This window comes from Pseudophryne corroboree, chromosome 3 (genome assembly GCF_028390025.1).
Source record: "Pseudophryne corroboree isolate aPseCor3 chromosome 3, aPseCor3.hap2, whole genome shotgun sequence".
NCBI classification, from domain to species: Eukaryota; Metazoa; Chordata; class Amphibia; order Anura; family Myobatrachidae; genus Pseudophryne; species Pseudophryne corroboree.
In genome coordinates, this window is record NC_086446.1 from 587,058,607 (window position 1) to 587,075,673 (window position 17,067).

Sequence of the window (17,067 nt, forward strand, 5' to 3'; positions counted from 1 at the left end):
AATCCACCCGTGCTGTTGTAGCAGTATCCGAGATAGTGCTACTCCGACCTCCAACTGTTCCCTGGACTATGCCCTTATCAGGAGATCGTTGAAGTAAGGGATAATTAAGACGCCTTTTCTTCGAAGAAGAATCATCATTTCGGCCATTACCTTGGTAAAGACCCGGGGTGCCGTGGACAATCCAAACGGCAGCGTCTGAAACTGATAGTGACAGTTCTGCACCACGAACCTGAGGTACCCTTAGTGAGAAGGGCAAATTTGGGACATAGAGGTAAGCATCCCTGATGTCCCGGGACACTATATAGTCCCCTTCTTCCTGGTTCGTTATCACTGCTCTGAGTGACTCCATCTTGATTTGAACCTTTGTAAGTGTTCAAAAAATTTTTTAGAATAAGTCTCACCTAGCCTTCTGGCTTCAGTACCACAATATAGTGTGGAATAATACCCCTTTTCTTGTAGTAGGAGGGGTAATTTAATTATCACCTGCTGGGAATATAGCTTGTGAATTTTTTCCCATACTGCCTCCTTGTCGGAGGGAGACCTTGGTAAAGCAGACTTCAGGAGCCTGCGAAGGGGAAACGTCTCGACATTCCAATCTGTACCCCTGGGATACTACTTGTAGGATCCAGGGGTCCTGTACGGTCTCAGCGCCATGCTGAGAACTTGTCAGAAGCGGTGGAACGCTTCTGTTCCTGGGAATGGGCTGCCTGCTGCAGTCTTCTTCCCTTTCCTCTATCCCTGGGCAGATATGATCTTATAGGGACGAAAGGACTGAGGCTGAAAAGACGGTGTCTTTTTCTGCAGAGATGTGACTTAGGGTAAAAACGGCGGATTTTCCAGCAGTTGCCGTGGCCACCAGGTCCGATGGACCGACCCCAAATAACTCCTCTTCCTTTATACGGCAATACACCTTTGTGCCGTTTGGAATCTGCATCACCTGACCACTGTCGTGTCCATAACATCTTCTGGCAGATATGGACATCGCATTTACTCTTGATGCCAGAGTGCAAATATCCCTCTGTGCATCTCGCATATATAGAAATGCATCCTTTAAATGCTCTATAGTCAATAAAATACTGTCCCTGTCAAGGGTATCAATATTTTTAGTCAGGGAATCCGACCAAGCCACCTCAGCTCTGCACATCCAGGCTGAGGCGATCGCTGGTCGCAGTATAACACCAGTATGTGTGTATATACTTTTTATGATATTTTCCAGCCTCCTGTCAGCTGGTCCTTGAGGACGGCCCTATCTATAGACGGTACCGCCACTTGTTTTGATAAGCGTGTGAGCGCCTTATCCACCCTAAGGGGTGTTTCCCAACGCGCCCTAACTTCTGGCGGGAAAGGGTATACCGCCCATAATTTTCTATCGGGGGGAACCCACGCATCATCACACACTTTATTTAATTTATCTGATTCAGGAAAAACTACGGTAGTTTTTTCACATCCCACATAATACCCTCTTTTGTGGTACTTGTAGTATCAGAAATATGAAACACCTCCTTCATTGCCTTTAACGTGTGGCCCTAATAAGGAATACGTTTGTTTTTTCACCGTCGACACTGGATTCAGTGTCCCTGTCTGTGTCTGTGTCGACCGACTAAAGTAAACGGGCGTTTTAAAACCCCTGACGGTGTTTTTGAGACGTCTGGACCGGTACTAATTGTTTGTCGGCCGTCTCATGTCGTCAACCGACCTTGCAGCGTGTTGACATTATCACGTAATTCCCTAAATAAGCCATCCATTCCGGTGTCGACTCCCTAGAGAGTGACATCACCATTACAGGCAATTGCTCCGCCTCCTCACCAACATCGTCCTCATACATGTCGACACACACGTACCGACACACAGCACACACACAGGGAATGCTCTGATAGAGGACAGGACCCACTAGCCCTTTGGAGAGACAGAGGGAGAGTTTACCAGCACACACCAAAAACGCTATAATTATATAGGGACAACCTTATATAAGTGTTTTCCCTTATAGCATCTTTTTTATATATTTCTAACGCCAAATTAGTGCCCCCCCTCTCTGTTTTAACCCTGTTTCTGTAGTGCAGTGCAGGGGAGAGCCTGGGAGCCTTCCCTCCAGCCTTTCTGTGAGGGAAAATGGCGCTGTGTGCTGAGGAGATAGGCCCCGCCCCTTTTTCGGCGGCCTCGTCTCCCGCTCTTAACGGATTCTGGCAGGGGTTAAATATCTCCATATAGCCTCCGGAGGCTATATGTGAGGTATTTTTAGCCAAAATAGGTATTCATTTTGCCTCCCAGGGCGCCCTCCTCCCAGCGCCCTGCACCCTCAGTGACTGCCGTGTGAAGTGTGCGGAGAGGAAAATGGCGCACAGCTGCAGTGCTGTGCGCTACCTTTAGAAGACTGAGGAGTCTTCTGCCGCCGATTCTGGACCTCTTCTTACTTCAGCATCTGCAAGGGGGCCGGCGGCAAGGCTCCGGTGACCATCCAGGCTGTACCTGTGATCGTCCCTCTGGAGCTGATGTCCAGTAGCCAAGAAGCCAATCCATCCTGCACGCAGGTGAGTTCACTTCTTCTCCCCTAAGTCCCTCGTTGCAGTGATCCTGTTGCCAGCAGGACTCACTGTAAAATAAAAAAACCCAAGCTAAACTTTTCTAAGCAGCTCTTTAGGAGAGCCACCTAGATTGCACCCTTCTCGGCCGGGCACAAAAATCTAACTGGCTTGGAGGAGGGTCACAGGGGGAGGAGCCAGTGCACACCACCTGATCGGAAAGCTTTACTTTTGTGCCCTGTCTCCTGCGGAGCCGCTATTCCCCATGGTCCTTTCAGGAACCCCAGCCTCCACTAGGACGATAGAGAAATAAATATTAGCATCCCTCACTTGCACTGCAACTTTTTGTCAATGAGTACAGTTATTAGCTTTTTTTGGCGTTTCTCTCAACTCAGATTCCTTTGCCCTTTAAGTAGCGATATCCTAAGTATACAGGATGTTCTAGTAGAATTAGGGCATCACATGAGCAAGGAGTCCCTACAATAACTTGGCACAAAGGAAAGTTACATACTAATCCTCGTGACACTGATGTCATTAGTTGGAGTCCACCCAATAAAGTAGAAGTAACGCTAAAAGTAAACAATTATTTTATGCTGATGATGTACACAGAGCCAAAAGTTGAGCATCTGTTACATGTGCTATTTGCTTGGAGCATGATGACTTCCTACAGAGAATAACAACAACGAGGATAGTAACAGTCTCTGAGGTTGAAAAAAGACAATTTGTCCATCGAGTTCAATCTATTTGTGGGCTCCTACACTATTATTTTTAGGACTAATTTTATCTGTTGTGAATGTCTGGCATTCTATTCATTCCTTTTTTTTTCTTCTTTCAACTATAAAGCGTGATCTACCCACCATAACCCTGTATATCTTTATCCATTAGGAATTGATCTAGCCCATTCTTAAAAGTGATGACCGAGTCCGCCATTACTACTCTCTCAGGCAGGGAATTTCAAATACGTATTGTCCTTCCTGTGAAGAAATCTTTTCTTCTGTGTGCGAAATCTTCTCTCCTCTAACCTAAGCAGGTGTCCACATGTCATTTGTGTTGATCTTACCAAAAACAAGTCCTCCGCAAGCTCTGTGTATTGTCCCCTTATATATTTGTAAATGTTACTCATGTCCCCTCTTAATCTCTTTTCCATTGTGAACATCCCTAACCTATCAAATCTTTCCACGTATTCTAGTGTCTCAAGCCCCTTAATCAATTTGGTCGCCCGTCTCTTAATCTTTTCTAGTTCCAGGATATTCTTTTTGAAGTATGGTGGCCAAACCTGTGCACAGTATTCAAGACACGGCCTCACACATTCATCCCTTGCATCAATTCCCCATTTTATGCATGCTAATACATTGTTTGCTGCAATCCTACTTTGGGTACTACTGCTAAGTTTGTTATCCATGTGAACACCCAAGTCTTTTTCCAGTACAGAATGCCCCTAGTTTTACCCCATTTAGTATGTAAGCGGTATTTTTGTTCTTGCTACCAAAGTGAATTACCTTACACTTCTCTGTACTGAACCGCATTCCCCATTTTGCTGCCCATGCTTCCAGTTTAAATAAGTCGTTCTGAAGAGACTCCGCATAACCCTCCAAAATTATAACCTCACACAGTTTGGTACAGTCCGCAAAAATTGACACCATGCTCTCTAGATCTACTGCTAGATCATTTATGAAAAAGTTGAACAATAGTGGTCCAAGTACAGACCCTTGTGGCACACCACTTAGTACTTTAGTCAAATTCGAAAGTTACATTTACCACAACTCGGTGCTCCCTATTATCCAACCAGTTTCTAACCCAAGTGCATATTTTGCTTTCTATCCCCAGTTCCTGAAGCTTACAGAGAATAACGACTCTTAAAGACCTGTGCATTGTATATATAATTTTTTTTTTAGTATTATTATTTATTTTTATTTTTTTGGGGGGGGGGGGGGGGGGGGAGATGCACATACACTCTCTTGACAAGGAGGTAGATTGTTACTTATAGGTAATAAACCCCACACACCTAGTGAGCGGCCGCCGAGCTGCCCAACGGCGGATACAGCCGATGGGCGACCTGGCGGCAGTGGGGGGGGGGGGGGGAGGGTAGTGAAGTTTCTTCACTCCCCCTGTCACCCGGCACCATAGCAGTGCATGCAAATATGGACGAGATCGTCCATATTGGCCTGCATGCACAAGTGACGGGGCATCAACGATGAACGAGCGCGGGGCCGCACATCATTCATCGTTGGTGCATACACACTGAGCGATATGAATGCGTTCTCGTTCATTAATGAATGAGAACGTTCATATCATTTAGTTATATCGCCCAGTGTGTAGGGCCTATAACTGGTACGTGCACACTAGGTGATATTGCATAGGATCCGGTCAATATCGACCGGATCACACGTGATATCGTTCACATTGTCTAGTGTGTATGCACACCTGTCGGACCTACGTGCAGGTCCAACAGGTGATGTTGCAAACGAGGGCCATGCTGCCGAATGCCCACCCTTGTCACTAGTGATGTCACATTGTGAACACATCGTCCTAGATTGTACAGAGCCTTACTGATTGACACCCACCCGTCACAGATATGTAAACACATTAGATTAGTAATTCACTTTTTTTTTGGAGTGGTGCACAAATGTGTTGCAGAAGACCGCTCCACAAACCATCTTACCACAAGAGATTGCATCAGACAGGCTTCGTAAAAACAGTATGTTTAAAATATTAGTGTTAAGAGGAAATGCATCCAGGAGGCATTATTTGGGTGCCTGCCATGTAACATAAAATCGTTACCAAGTCTGTCTTTGTGACCATCAAAATATTTGCTTTGCTCTTGAACAACACTTCAGGATAAAACCCCATGATAAAGAAATTGTTTATTTGCCAGTGGATCAGGCATTAAAAGGGAAAGAAGACATTTGGGCAAGTGTATAGATTTTTAGCAGCAACAGGCATTTATGTTGTACATTTGTGCGTCATGCATAGGTGTAAATTTTATCACACGTTAACTGCCCTAAAAATGCTATGAGACGAGTTCTAGCATAGTGCATATTTCTGTAAAATGTTGAAGGCATTTGTTGTGCATGCCCTTACACTTTTAAGCTATACCAATTATGAATGTTTAAAAAACACAACACAATTTGCTTATGTAATGAGGGTCACAAAACAATTATAGAATAAAAAGAGCAGCATCATACAAGTCTGGTTTTTGTGTAGGGATGCGAGAATAACCATGGGGACCTAGGTAAAAATGGCTGCACAGAGCTGTCCCACTGGCTTTTACTATGGGATTCTGTTGGATGGTAAAACTTGGATGCTAAGTGGGTTTATCAAACCATGGAGAGCGATCAAGTACTATGGTATGCCGACGGCCGGACTCCCGGCGACCAGCATACAGGTGCCAGGAGCCCGACCGCCGGCATACCGACAGCGTGGCGAGCGCAAATGAGCCCTTACGGGCTCGCCACGCTGCGGGCACGGTGGCACGCGCCACGCTATTTATTCTCCCTCCAGGGGAGTTGTGGACCCCCACGAGGGAGAACATTTGTCAGTATGCCGGCTGTCGGCAACCTGAAGACGACCCCTAACCAATCAGATTCTCATTTTACAGGGTGTTTAAAAAAAAGTGCTTAATCACTATCCATGCTTGGATAAATACACCCCTAAGTAGCTGTATACCGTTGACATGTACGCAAAAAGTTTAATCAAACTAGCCAACCCCATTTAGAGTAGGTACCTAATTCTTGGTTTCCACCACCCTGTTTCCTATTCCCTAATGCAGAAATGTAATATACCATGTATTTGTCCTACATTTTCCTTTACTGCAAGTCATTGTTGTCTTGTTTTGCTCATATGTTTATGTATTTTGTTAGGTACTACAGAACCCTTGTGGCGCCATATAAATGATAACGGGCATGGGAGTTAATTCAAGTAGGAAAAATGCGGTCACCTCAGCCTGTCAACCAGGCAGTGGCGGTCTCGGGGCGGCAACATTCTGTTCTCAGGGAGGAAACGAAGCGTTGCGGGGAAACCCGAACAGTGGGTTGTGCGTGCTGAGCGGGGGCATGTCCGTGGCATGACATCACACGCAGCCGCCGCAACAGGTAAGATGGCGCCGGGACTCCTGCTTGTAGCTGGGGGGGGGGGGAGCGGCCCCAAGCATGCGAGCAAAAGGATAGCAAATTCTGATGATTAGCAGAATTTGCTATCCTTACTGAATTAGGCCCATGATACATAAAAATTTGTAACATCAATATTAGGACTTTCTAGAGCAGATAGACCATAGGCCTTAACACCCACACTTCCATTACTTTTTTGGGGTAAATATAGAGCTTGGAATCCTGATCTCAGCACATATTTTTTCTTCCGAGGACTAGGCCTCTGAGCTTTTTAGACATGTGAAAATCCAGGAATATATTTCAACATGGACTCACAGGGCACATAGAACAGAGAAAGAAAGACTACAGTGGAAATTTATTAAGGCTTAGAGAGATAAATTGTGTAAGTTGCTCATACCAACCCATTTCTAAAGTGTCATTTTCTAAAATGACAGAAGCTGATGGGCGATTGTCCAAAATACCAAGATTTTAGTGGGTCTTACGTTTTAGGGTAAGGCATTGCTATGAAGCAATTAAGTATTCATATAAACAACAACAGACCAGTTTAAAATAAAAAATAAAAGCGTGTGATGCACGGGACTTTATGTTCACTTTCTGGAGAATTACCCAGATCATTCCAGGATGCAATCTCTCAAATTTTTCTTTAGGTGAAGGTACAACAATCAGGCAGTCTCACTCTCTCTTTATTGAAAGATGTTCCTGTCAAAAGGATCCGTTCAGGATACCGGCGTTCAGCATCCAAGCAGTCGGAATGCTGACACCAGAATCCCAACACTGCGCGGAATGCTGATTGACCTGTGCTGGGACTCCAAACTGGAAAGCAGCAGGAGGGTTAGGATTAGGCTGTGGGAAAAGGGTTACAGTATACATACCACTCATCACACCTAACAACTTTCATTTACACGCTCAGTGGTGTAAATAGCGCAAGCAATGGATTACCGATCAGTGGAGGAAAACAAAGCATTAGATCCTTTAAAATGTTCTTGATATATTGAGGAGTGCAAGAGGTGTTTGGAACAGTGCTTCCAGTATGACTTGGGTGCAGGCATTCCTTCAGAAAGCATGGTCAGGGCCAATCGCTAAAGATTGACACAGAGTTATTATTTTCCCATATTTCACCATTCTTCCGGACAAAAAGGATGTCATCGAGAAGGACAATGTCCCCACCTACTGAGAACACAGGTTTTCACCCAACGATTACGTGTGGTCCCTCAGTAATTTGATGACACTGATGTTATCCATGTGGAATGGGCTTCTGGTCTCATGGTGACTCCTGCCACATTTTCATTACTGCATTAAAATGCCAGTTATCAGTGTTCTATTGGTTGGTTGGCCATTGGCAGCATAGCCGATCATAAAGAGCTAAATTACTGAAGGTTACCAGTAACCTCTTTGCTTATCAAGCCAAATGTCGGCATTCAATAAAGAGTATATAGGAAGACTATCTCAAATGGATACAGATTTAATTGCGAATCAAAATTTATTTTTTTATTCTAAATTTGTAGCTAAAACACATAATTGATTTTACACTCCCTAAAAGGCTTACAGATATCCAGAAGTTATCAGTAGACAGAATATTATTCCAAAAAGGACTAAATTCTGCACAATGCAATTATAGTCTCACTAGGTGACCTTTACAAATGATTACATACTAGTGGTGCTGTTGACAGCAGCCATTTGCCTAACAGCTCTCCAAAAACCTGGGCTGCAAGACCTGCCCACAATGCAAATGAAGTCACGTAAGCAGCTTTTTTAGTTAAACAACCCAAACACAACAAAATGTGCTTTTTTAGAACTGTTGTGATCAGGAACACAGCCGCAGCACTTTGTAACATTCCTCGAGTCAGGAGACGAAGCCAAAAATTCTGCAAAGGGGAGGGGGGATAACTAAAGAAGCCAAGAATGTTATAACTTTGTACTGCAATTGCCATGTATTCTAAGAAAACAAGGCCAAGTCCCAGATTCAATTCACACTTCAGATAAAAACAAGCTGTCCTTATGTTTCATGTGCTGCAGTGCTGTCAAGTGCTGTTTATTAAAGATATGTAGTCATGCCACCTTAAGTTGGCTCCCCCTCTCTTTCCCTCCCCATTGTGCAACAGTCATGGGGCTGTGCTGGCTTCCCTAACCTTGTTTACAATTTCAAGTATTCCTGAAGGCATGGCAAGAAATGCCTGACAAACGGGTGTATTTTTTTTTGCAGAAATGAGTCATTGTACAGATTTTTATTATATATATAATTATATATGTATACACACATCAGGAAACAATCTGAAACATTAGGTATTTTAACCTTTTTAAATGTGTTATACAGAAATTAACTAGATCTTTGGTGTTGCGTTATACCCCATTTACACCAAGACAAAAGCCCAGGTTATTGCAGGATCGACCCAGGTCAGAAGTCTGTATATGGCTCCATAATAAAAAACAAAACAAAAAACCCCAGGTCGATATACCGGGTCAAGCCTACCCAGCTTTCAACCAGATTGGAACACAAGTCGAACCTGTGTTCAGGGGCAGTATAAACGGGTAACCCAGGTCGTCCAACCCGACCCCAGCTTACAGCTATGGGAAAGCCTCCCAACCGCAGCATCCTGTGTGCCGTTGGGAGATTGGGGGACAGGGTGCACACAGTCTCCGCTGCTGTCTGCGCTACTATGCAGACAACAGCGGTGTTGCGGTGAGGGTGAATGGATGCCGCGCTCATGAGTGTGGCGTCCATTCACTACACAGACGGAGGCTGATATAGCTCCCCATGTATGATAGCCGCAGTCTGTGCCTCGTGACAGGGGCGTATATAAGCAGGACGATATGTTTGGGCAGTGTATGAGCGGTCCACATCGCTGACCGTTCCGACACCTGCAGTTGTCGATTTTGGTCGCTGCATAGTGCTGATGCCTATACCCCACAGCAGAGCACAGCTGGCTGTGGTGGGTGTCGGCTCCGGACTGCGCTGGGGATCTTACGTGAGTAGCGAGATTCCGCACATGCGCACAGGAGCCGATCCAGGAAGGAGACACAGTGCATCAGTGTGCTCAGGGGGACATCGCCTGCTTCGTGCCACTTTAATACATTTACCCCATTGTTCCAACTCCGGTCAGACCCCAATCACACTGACTCCTGTGCAGTCTTTCGGTTCTGTCGGCACATGGAGATGACATCAACTCCAAGCACCTGTGATCTGGCTCTCCATAGGCTTGTAAAGGGACCAAGGTCACCTGTTTACACTGCACCATTACCTGCGTCTGGTTCCCAGGTAACTGAACCCAGGGAATAACCTGGGTTATTGTGGCAGTCGAAAAGGGGTTATGGCTAAATTCTACAAGGCTAAAGAGACTCTGACGTCATTACCACATCACTCGTGACAAGAGGGGGGAGGAGCAAGGTTGGAACATGGGTCCCAAAATGTACGCTCACCATGCTTCAGTGGCTTGCTCCGCTTTGCTCGCCACCAGTTCACTAAAGGGAATAGTTGTTGGGAAGGCAATTGGCCGCCTGTCGGGATCCCGGCGGTCAGAATAACAACGCCGGAATCCCGACACCAGCAGAAATACCGGCGGTCGGAGTCCTGACTGCCGGCTGGTTACTCCTCTTGGGTGGTGATCCACGCCACCACCCGGAGGGGAATAGAACCCTGTGGGGACTGAAGGTCGCCACTGGGACCAAAGCATGGCGAGCGGACACGCTACGCTCGCCGAGATCCCCGCATCGGTCTCCTGACCGCCGGGATCTCGTACTGATCCCAGTTGTTGACGTGGCTAGTGAAAGGGTAGATGCTAGAACCAAGTTGGAGAAAGGACCTCTGACATCGGGGGGAGGAGTGAATGTGCTATCCCACCGATCTTGCTCCTCCCCCTGACATCAGAGGTCCTATAGCCCATAGGCTCTAGCACAGGCATGTCCAAACTGCGGCCCTCCAGCTGTTGATAAACTACACATCCCAGCATGCCCTGACACAGCTTTAGCATTCTCTGACAGAAAAACTGTCTGTGCATGCTGGGATATGTAGTTTCACCACAGCTGGAGGGCCAGTTTGGACATGCCTGCTCTAGCATCTACCATGGAAAAGTGGTATTAGTGGACTGACAGGAGCATGCTCACGGCTTCTAGAAGACATTAACAAACTACACATTGCCTATGAACAATCACATGGGATCAATGTCACAGGTATTTATGCCCATAATCTGCAACATGAGTTATACCATAGGAAAAAGTGCAAATTTACAGCCAATTATTCACAACTTTAACATGTTAGTGAATAGCATTATGGTTGGGTTTTTACCAAGAGTGTTTTTTTGATTATTACATGCAGGTACTCCTTAACATTAAAGCGGGTACACACGGGAGATTTCTCTCCGAGATGTGTGCTGAGCGATCTAGCACAGACCACTCAGCACACATCTCTCACCCACTCAGTACACAGCACAATGTGTGCTGAGTGAGATGGGGGGGCGCTCATTTCACCCAGCAGTGAACTGAGCGATCTCATTGGATTACCAAATCTAGAGCCGGCGATGGCACCCCTACACATGGAGCCATGTGTTCCTAGCAATCTAGTCAGATTGCTTAGAAATGAAGTAAATATCGCTACATGTGTACCCCTCTTGACATAGTAGGTTTACATTAAAATAGCAGCTAAAAATAGTTTTCTGGGCTACATTTTTATTGCATGCAATAAGCACAGGTGCATTAGGTGCAGGGTGACGCAAGCCATTCTGGTGGTAAATGGGTTCCTCCTGGCATCATTCAGATGGGGAATATTAGTGCATTATGAATCTAGATTACCTCCATGCAGATTGAAAACATATGCTCTGCTTTAACCTGATGGTCAGTTACACTAGTAAAAGTGATTGAGGAATGCAAGTGGCAGCCCCACCACCCCCTCCTGCAGCGTATTATGCAATCCCACAGCATGCCCAGTGTGTGTATATGGAAAATAGGACAGTGCTGGCCTGCACAGCTGTGTATGGACCTGGCAGGCAGGAAGTTGCTCACCATTTATCTGCATGTAGGAGCATGCATACCTTCAGATCAGCAGCCATGGAGGCTATTGCCTGCATATGCTGAGCTTGCAGAAAGCGCCCACTCAAAGCGCCCACTGCCCTTACACACAGGGCACATGGGAGGTGCACCGCATGCTCGCCCTGCCTCATGGAACTGGGCACATCGTGCAAGCCGCACTGCACCTTCCCGCAGCAAAACACAGGTGTGGGTGGGAGGACCATAGGCCGCACACGAAACTTACCTCCAGGGGTGGTGGAGAAAAGGGTGCCCCCGGGGGTGGTGCAATAGTCATGAGGTAGCTGAGAGGAGTCACTGATGGGGATGGTCCTCGTGGGGATGGCCCGGCTCTGGCTGTGCTGGTGCCCGGCTGACATGTTCCCGGCCTGGAGTAATGTGAGTGTGGTGGGGAGAGAGAAAGAAAGCAGCAGCAAGGCAGAGAGAGAGGCGGGGAGGGGCCGGCGGCGCGGTGGGGGGAGGAGGAGGAGGGCAGGTTGGGCTGCTGCTGCGCCTTTATCACTTCTCTTCGCTCACTCTCCCTACCCTCAGCTCAGTGCCTGCGCCAGGAAGAAGAACAGGGAGCGGGGCCAGGAAATGAAGTCAGAGCCGCCTATTCTTAACCATTCACAGGCCGCGCCGGGGGCTGATGCAACAGACAGGGGGCCGGGGTTGGGCGCCTACGTGGGGGGCCACATAACGTTGCTACGCTGGGCTGCCTCCATACAGCTACGTGCAGGAAACTGAGGTACTGCACACGGCGTGGTGTATGGGAAGCAGGACAGCCTCAGATAGGCCGGCCCGGATTTAGCCTTGAGAGTGCCTCGGGCACTTGAGACAGGGAGGTCCCGATGGAAGGTGGGGATGTTTGTTAAATTGTGCATTCCACCCAACATGTCACATTCCAGGAGGGACAAAATGCTCTCTACCTGGACTTCCCACTTAATATATGACTGTCTTCACTTGTGTTGAACCATATAATTGATAAGAAAGGTAAGGGGGGTACACACCGACAGAACCATGCTTAAAATCTAAGCAATCTGATTAGATTGCTTACAATTTAAGCACGGATCAGTCGTGTGTATGCACTGGGCCGTGCATCGCTATCGCCGGTGCCAGATTTAGCCTGCATGCAGGCTCAATCTAGCAGGTCGCTCACTTCAGCTCAGCAAAAACAGTTTGTGCAGTTTCAGAGTAGCTCTGAACCTACTCGGCGCTTGCGATCACTTCAGCCTATTCGTGTCCGGATTATACGTCATACACCCGCCCAGCCACGCCTGCGTTTTTTCAGCCACGCCTGCGTTTTTGCAAGCACTCCCTGAAAACAGTCAGCTGAAACCCACAAACGCCCTCTTTCTGTCAATCACCTTGCGATCGACTGTGCGAATGGGTTCTTCGTTAAATCCATCATCCAGCACCGTTTGGAAAAACGCAGGCGTGTACAAGCGTTTGCAGGGCGGGTGGCTGACGTCAATTCCGAGACCAAAAAGACTGAAGTGATCGCAGCGGCTGAGTAAGTCCAGAGCTACTCAGAAACTGCAAAAAACTTTTTTGTGCCGTCGGCTGCAAAAGCATTCGCACACTTGCAAAGCTAAAATACACTCCCCCCGTGGGCGGTGACTGATCGCAGCGCTGCAAAAAGTTGCTAGCGAGCAATCAACTCGGAATGACCCCCACTGTCCTCGCATTCCAGCTGCTGGTTCTGCTGCAGCTTAAGAGGGAAAGCTAGTGATGTTGGTGTGCTCTGGCCGGGGGGGCCCTGACAAAGGGGGACCCGGGGTACAGTATGCCCTGCACCCCCTTAATCTGACTGCGGATAGGGATGTAGTAAAAATGTTGCCCCACCAGTGTTGGCAATGACAGTTATGATGGTTTGGAGAGTCAAAAATCGGTACAGACTATAAAAATGGTACTGTACCTGCCAAAAAGGTACAGTTGGAGGGTATTCGTCAGTGGTGGTGAAGGTAAGGGTAGGGTAACGATGCTTACCGGGACGCTGGAGGTCTGACCCAAAAGCTGTACTAGAGCCCAGGGGTGCCTGTAGGGTCTGGGCGCCTCTGGCAAAGTAAGGGACTCGTGCATACTTGCCTACTCTCCTGGAATGGCCGGGAGGATCATGAAAATCAGGTGGTGCAAAGGTTACCACCTCATCCCTTTAATTCTGGACATATATTAATACACAGGATCTGTGGCTGATTAAAACCAGGTGAAATGGAGTCTTGAAGTCAGCCAGCCACAGAACCTATGTCATTAATATGTCCAGAATAGTCATGGGCAAAGTGATTCACTGAACTGAGTTGAGACACATGACTCAGTTCAGTGAAGTGTCTCGAGTCAGTGTCTCGACACATGAGTCATGACTCATTTCTATTTGAATGTATTGCAGTTGCAGAGACACAGTGCACATGAATCAGTGAGTTGCTCAGGGCTCAGGCTCAGTGCTGGCAGATCAGTGCTGCTGGTGACTCAGGGAGGGAGTCACTCAGTACTCTGGGAGTTGGCTCAGCTAGAATTTCAGCTGCACTGATTGTGTGCAGTGTATCTGGGTGAGGCAGCTGCTTATGCATTGAATTGATTGTTAATAATATATTAACATAGATTCCAGTGTTATGTTGATATATTATTAATAACCAATTATTGCATACTAGTTACTGAATATGCACATTACTTCAGGCTGAGGAGAGAAAGCTTAACAGTAATGAAACATTCAGTCTGGAACTAAACCAAATAAAATTGCAAAAATGCTGAATCCACCATAAAACATCTGTAAGTAAACAGGATCCCTCTCTCCTGTAGGATGACTGCAGATAGCAGCAGCTCTCTATTTTAGGGAAGGAGAAAACACAGTAGCACAGCAGTACACTGGGAGTAGCCGAGCGAATGCAAGCGTTCGATTGTCTGCTTGGGGCAGCCGCATGACTTCAGCACCCTCCCCGAAATCGCTCACTTCCCGTGCAGTCGTCGAGTGACTCCAGGGTCATGCGGCGGCTGCGAGTACCGGGGAGAGGAGGAAAGATCATTTGATGGTAAGTAACTATCAAATGATTTTTCCTCTGTGCACCCGCTAGAGTATGGATGAGTATGCTAGCGAGCGGATGTGTACCCGTACACATTCGTTCGCAGCCCTGCACAGGGGCAGGGGGGCGTTAACCTGCTTGCTGGGCTCCAAACACATGCAGCCCAGTGAGCAGGGTCTGAATTGGGTCCATAGACAGTGATACAGAGTTATGTGGATTCCGGCGCCTGTCTACTGAAACGCAATTGGCTAAGCAAAGTAGCAAGGTTGTTTGCAGTTCACAGTGTGACTGAAAAACCTTGCTATTTTGCTTTGCATAGTATGCTAATTAGATGATTTTATATATTTTTTTTCTTTTTTTTAATGTGGGCTTGGATTTATTATTTTATACACTATTAGCCTCCAGGCAGGGGTATGCAGTGTGCCACAATCACATTGACTAGGAACAGTGAGCACTGAGTGAGCTGAGAGCAGTGTGTACAGGGCTTCATTATTTGTGGTTTGTCTTATGCTGCATGAATCAGATCCACCCACTGAGTCACTGAGTCTACACAGTGTACAACTGTCTCGACTCACTGGCAGACTCAGGAATCAGGATGAATGAAAGTGAGTCACAGCACGTCTCTCAGGTCTCACTAACTCATGAATCGTGACTGCTCCTCCCTGCCTCCCTCCCACTAGGTGTCACCCAGTATTGCTGCTGGCCAATTACAGCAGAGCCAGGCAGGTGATAGTGCACGCCCCCGCCCCGCCCCTGAGTGTGAAGCCGCTGCTGCTATCAGAAGTTAAACTGATCCACGGCACTCACTGAGTCTGTGACTTATCCACTCGTCCGGCGGTGAGGTCCCATCTTATTTATTTACTGCTGCTCGGGGTGGCTGGACTAGAGAGCCCCGGAATGTGTGTGACTGTGATGTGATCCCCTGCCTGCATAGAGGCATTGCAGGCCTAGCAGCAGCACCTTTGTCAGTGCCCCGGCTCCCGGAGGGTTAGTGTGTTAGCGGGCAGCGGCACTTTTGCGGGGAATGAGCGGGCGCCGGGAACTGCACAGTATACCTACCTACCTACCTACCTAATCCCCCCCCCCTACCCCCAGAATGGATTCAGCACTGTGTGTGTGAGTGACAGATGACACTGGTGTACACACACAGCACACTGACTTCACTGAACGACTCAGGACACACTGAGTCTCCTCCCTCTGGCTGAGAGAGGCTACTGCAGCTGTCTCGGCTCATTACACAGTGAGTGACTCGAATCATTCACACTTCCTGATGATTCGAGTCACTGTGTTGAGTCAGCGAGTCAGTAGCCATCTCTAGTCCAGAATTAAAGGGATGAGGTGGCACTCCTGACCTCCCGGATCAGTGGCCAAGTCTCTCAGCCGGACGCAACCCCCCACATTTCCCCGCAGTTCACCGCAGTGGTCACGGTCCAGAGGGTGGGGTGCAGTGACTCGATTTGCATCGGTAATGTCAACATTGTGTAGCAGGGGCGGGACTAGGATGACGGGCTGCCATACCTACCTGCTCAATCCCTATTTAGTATTACACTCATGCCATGCCTCCCCCATGCTGCACCACACCCACCTGCTGTGCCTACCTGGCTGCCCCCTACCAGAAGGGGGCAGCCAGTACTACCTCTTATACACATGTGGCAGTGCCCCTTACACATGCCCACACTGTGGCAGTGACCCTTACACATTATGCCCCTCCTTCTTGGCCACCACCCCGTGTGTGTCATCTTGGCTAATAGGTAGGTATACCCCTGTCCCCACCCCCCTTCCAGCACATAGCAGTAGTCCCCCCAACTCCAAGCACATAACCATAGTCCCCATCCCCCTCCCATCACATAGCCGTAGCCCCCCCCCCCCCCCCCGCCCCAGCACATAGCCGTAGTGGCCACACTGTTGTATCCCAATTCAAATTATGCCACAGTAGTGCAACCTTATTTACATTACATGCACAGTAGTGTCCCTTATACCCCTTTCACACATGCAGCTAAATCCCAGGTTTTTGCACATGACAGCACATCTGCCTGTGTGAAAAGAAACAACCCAGGTCTATGATCCTGGTCACGACACTGAGACCCGGGAATTTTCCTGGTCTAGCAGCCACCAAATTCCACATGTCTGAAAGTGGCATTTTTCATGTTAAACCATGGTAGTTCCCCTTATTCACGTTAAGTCACACAGTAGAGCCCCTTATACACATTATGCACACAATAGTAATGTCCCTTATAGTACATTATGCCACACAATTGTGCCACTTATTCTTGTTATTCCACACAGTAGTAATGCCCCTTTTAGCACATTATTCCACACAGTAGTAGTGCCCCTTATACACATTATGCTCACCTTACTTTCTCTCTTATCTAACTGCTGTTCATTTTGATGCTCCCAAAAGCATGCTGTCTCTTCTGGGCATCTGGG

The 17,067-nt window shown here is 47.5% G+C and overlaps 1 protein-coding gene across 1 annotated transcript in view; it reads right to left on the reverse strand.

Annotated features, from left to right (window-relative positions):
- Nucleotides 1-12,199, reverse strand: part of EIF4EBP2 (eukaryotic translation initiation factor 4E binding protein 2) — a 57,584-nt gene extending 45,385 nt beyond the window's left edge. The window contains exon 1 of the mRNA XM_063961452.1: nt 11,871-12,199. Within this exon, the coding sequence (XP_063817522.1) occupies nt 11,871-12,003 (133 nt within the window). The 5' untranslated portion in view covers nt 12,004-12,199. The remainder of the gene's footprint in view (nt 1-11,870) is intronic.
- Between the last annotated feature and the right edge of the window lie 4,868 nt (nt 12,200-17,067).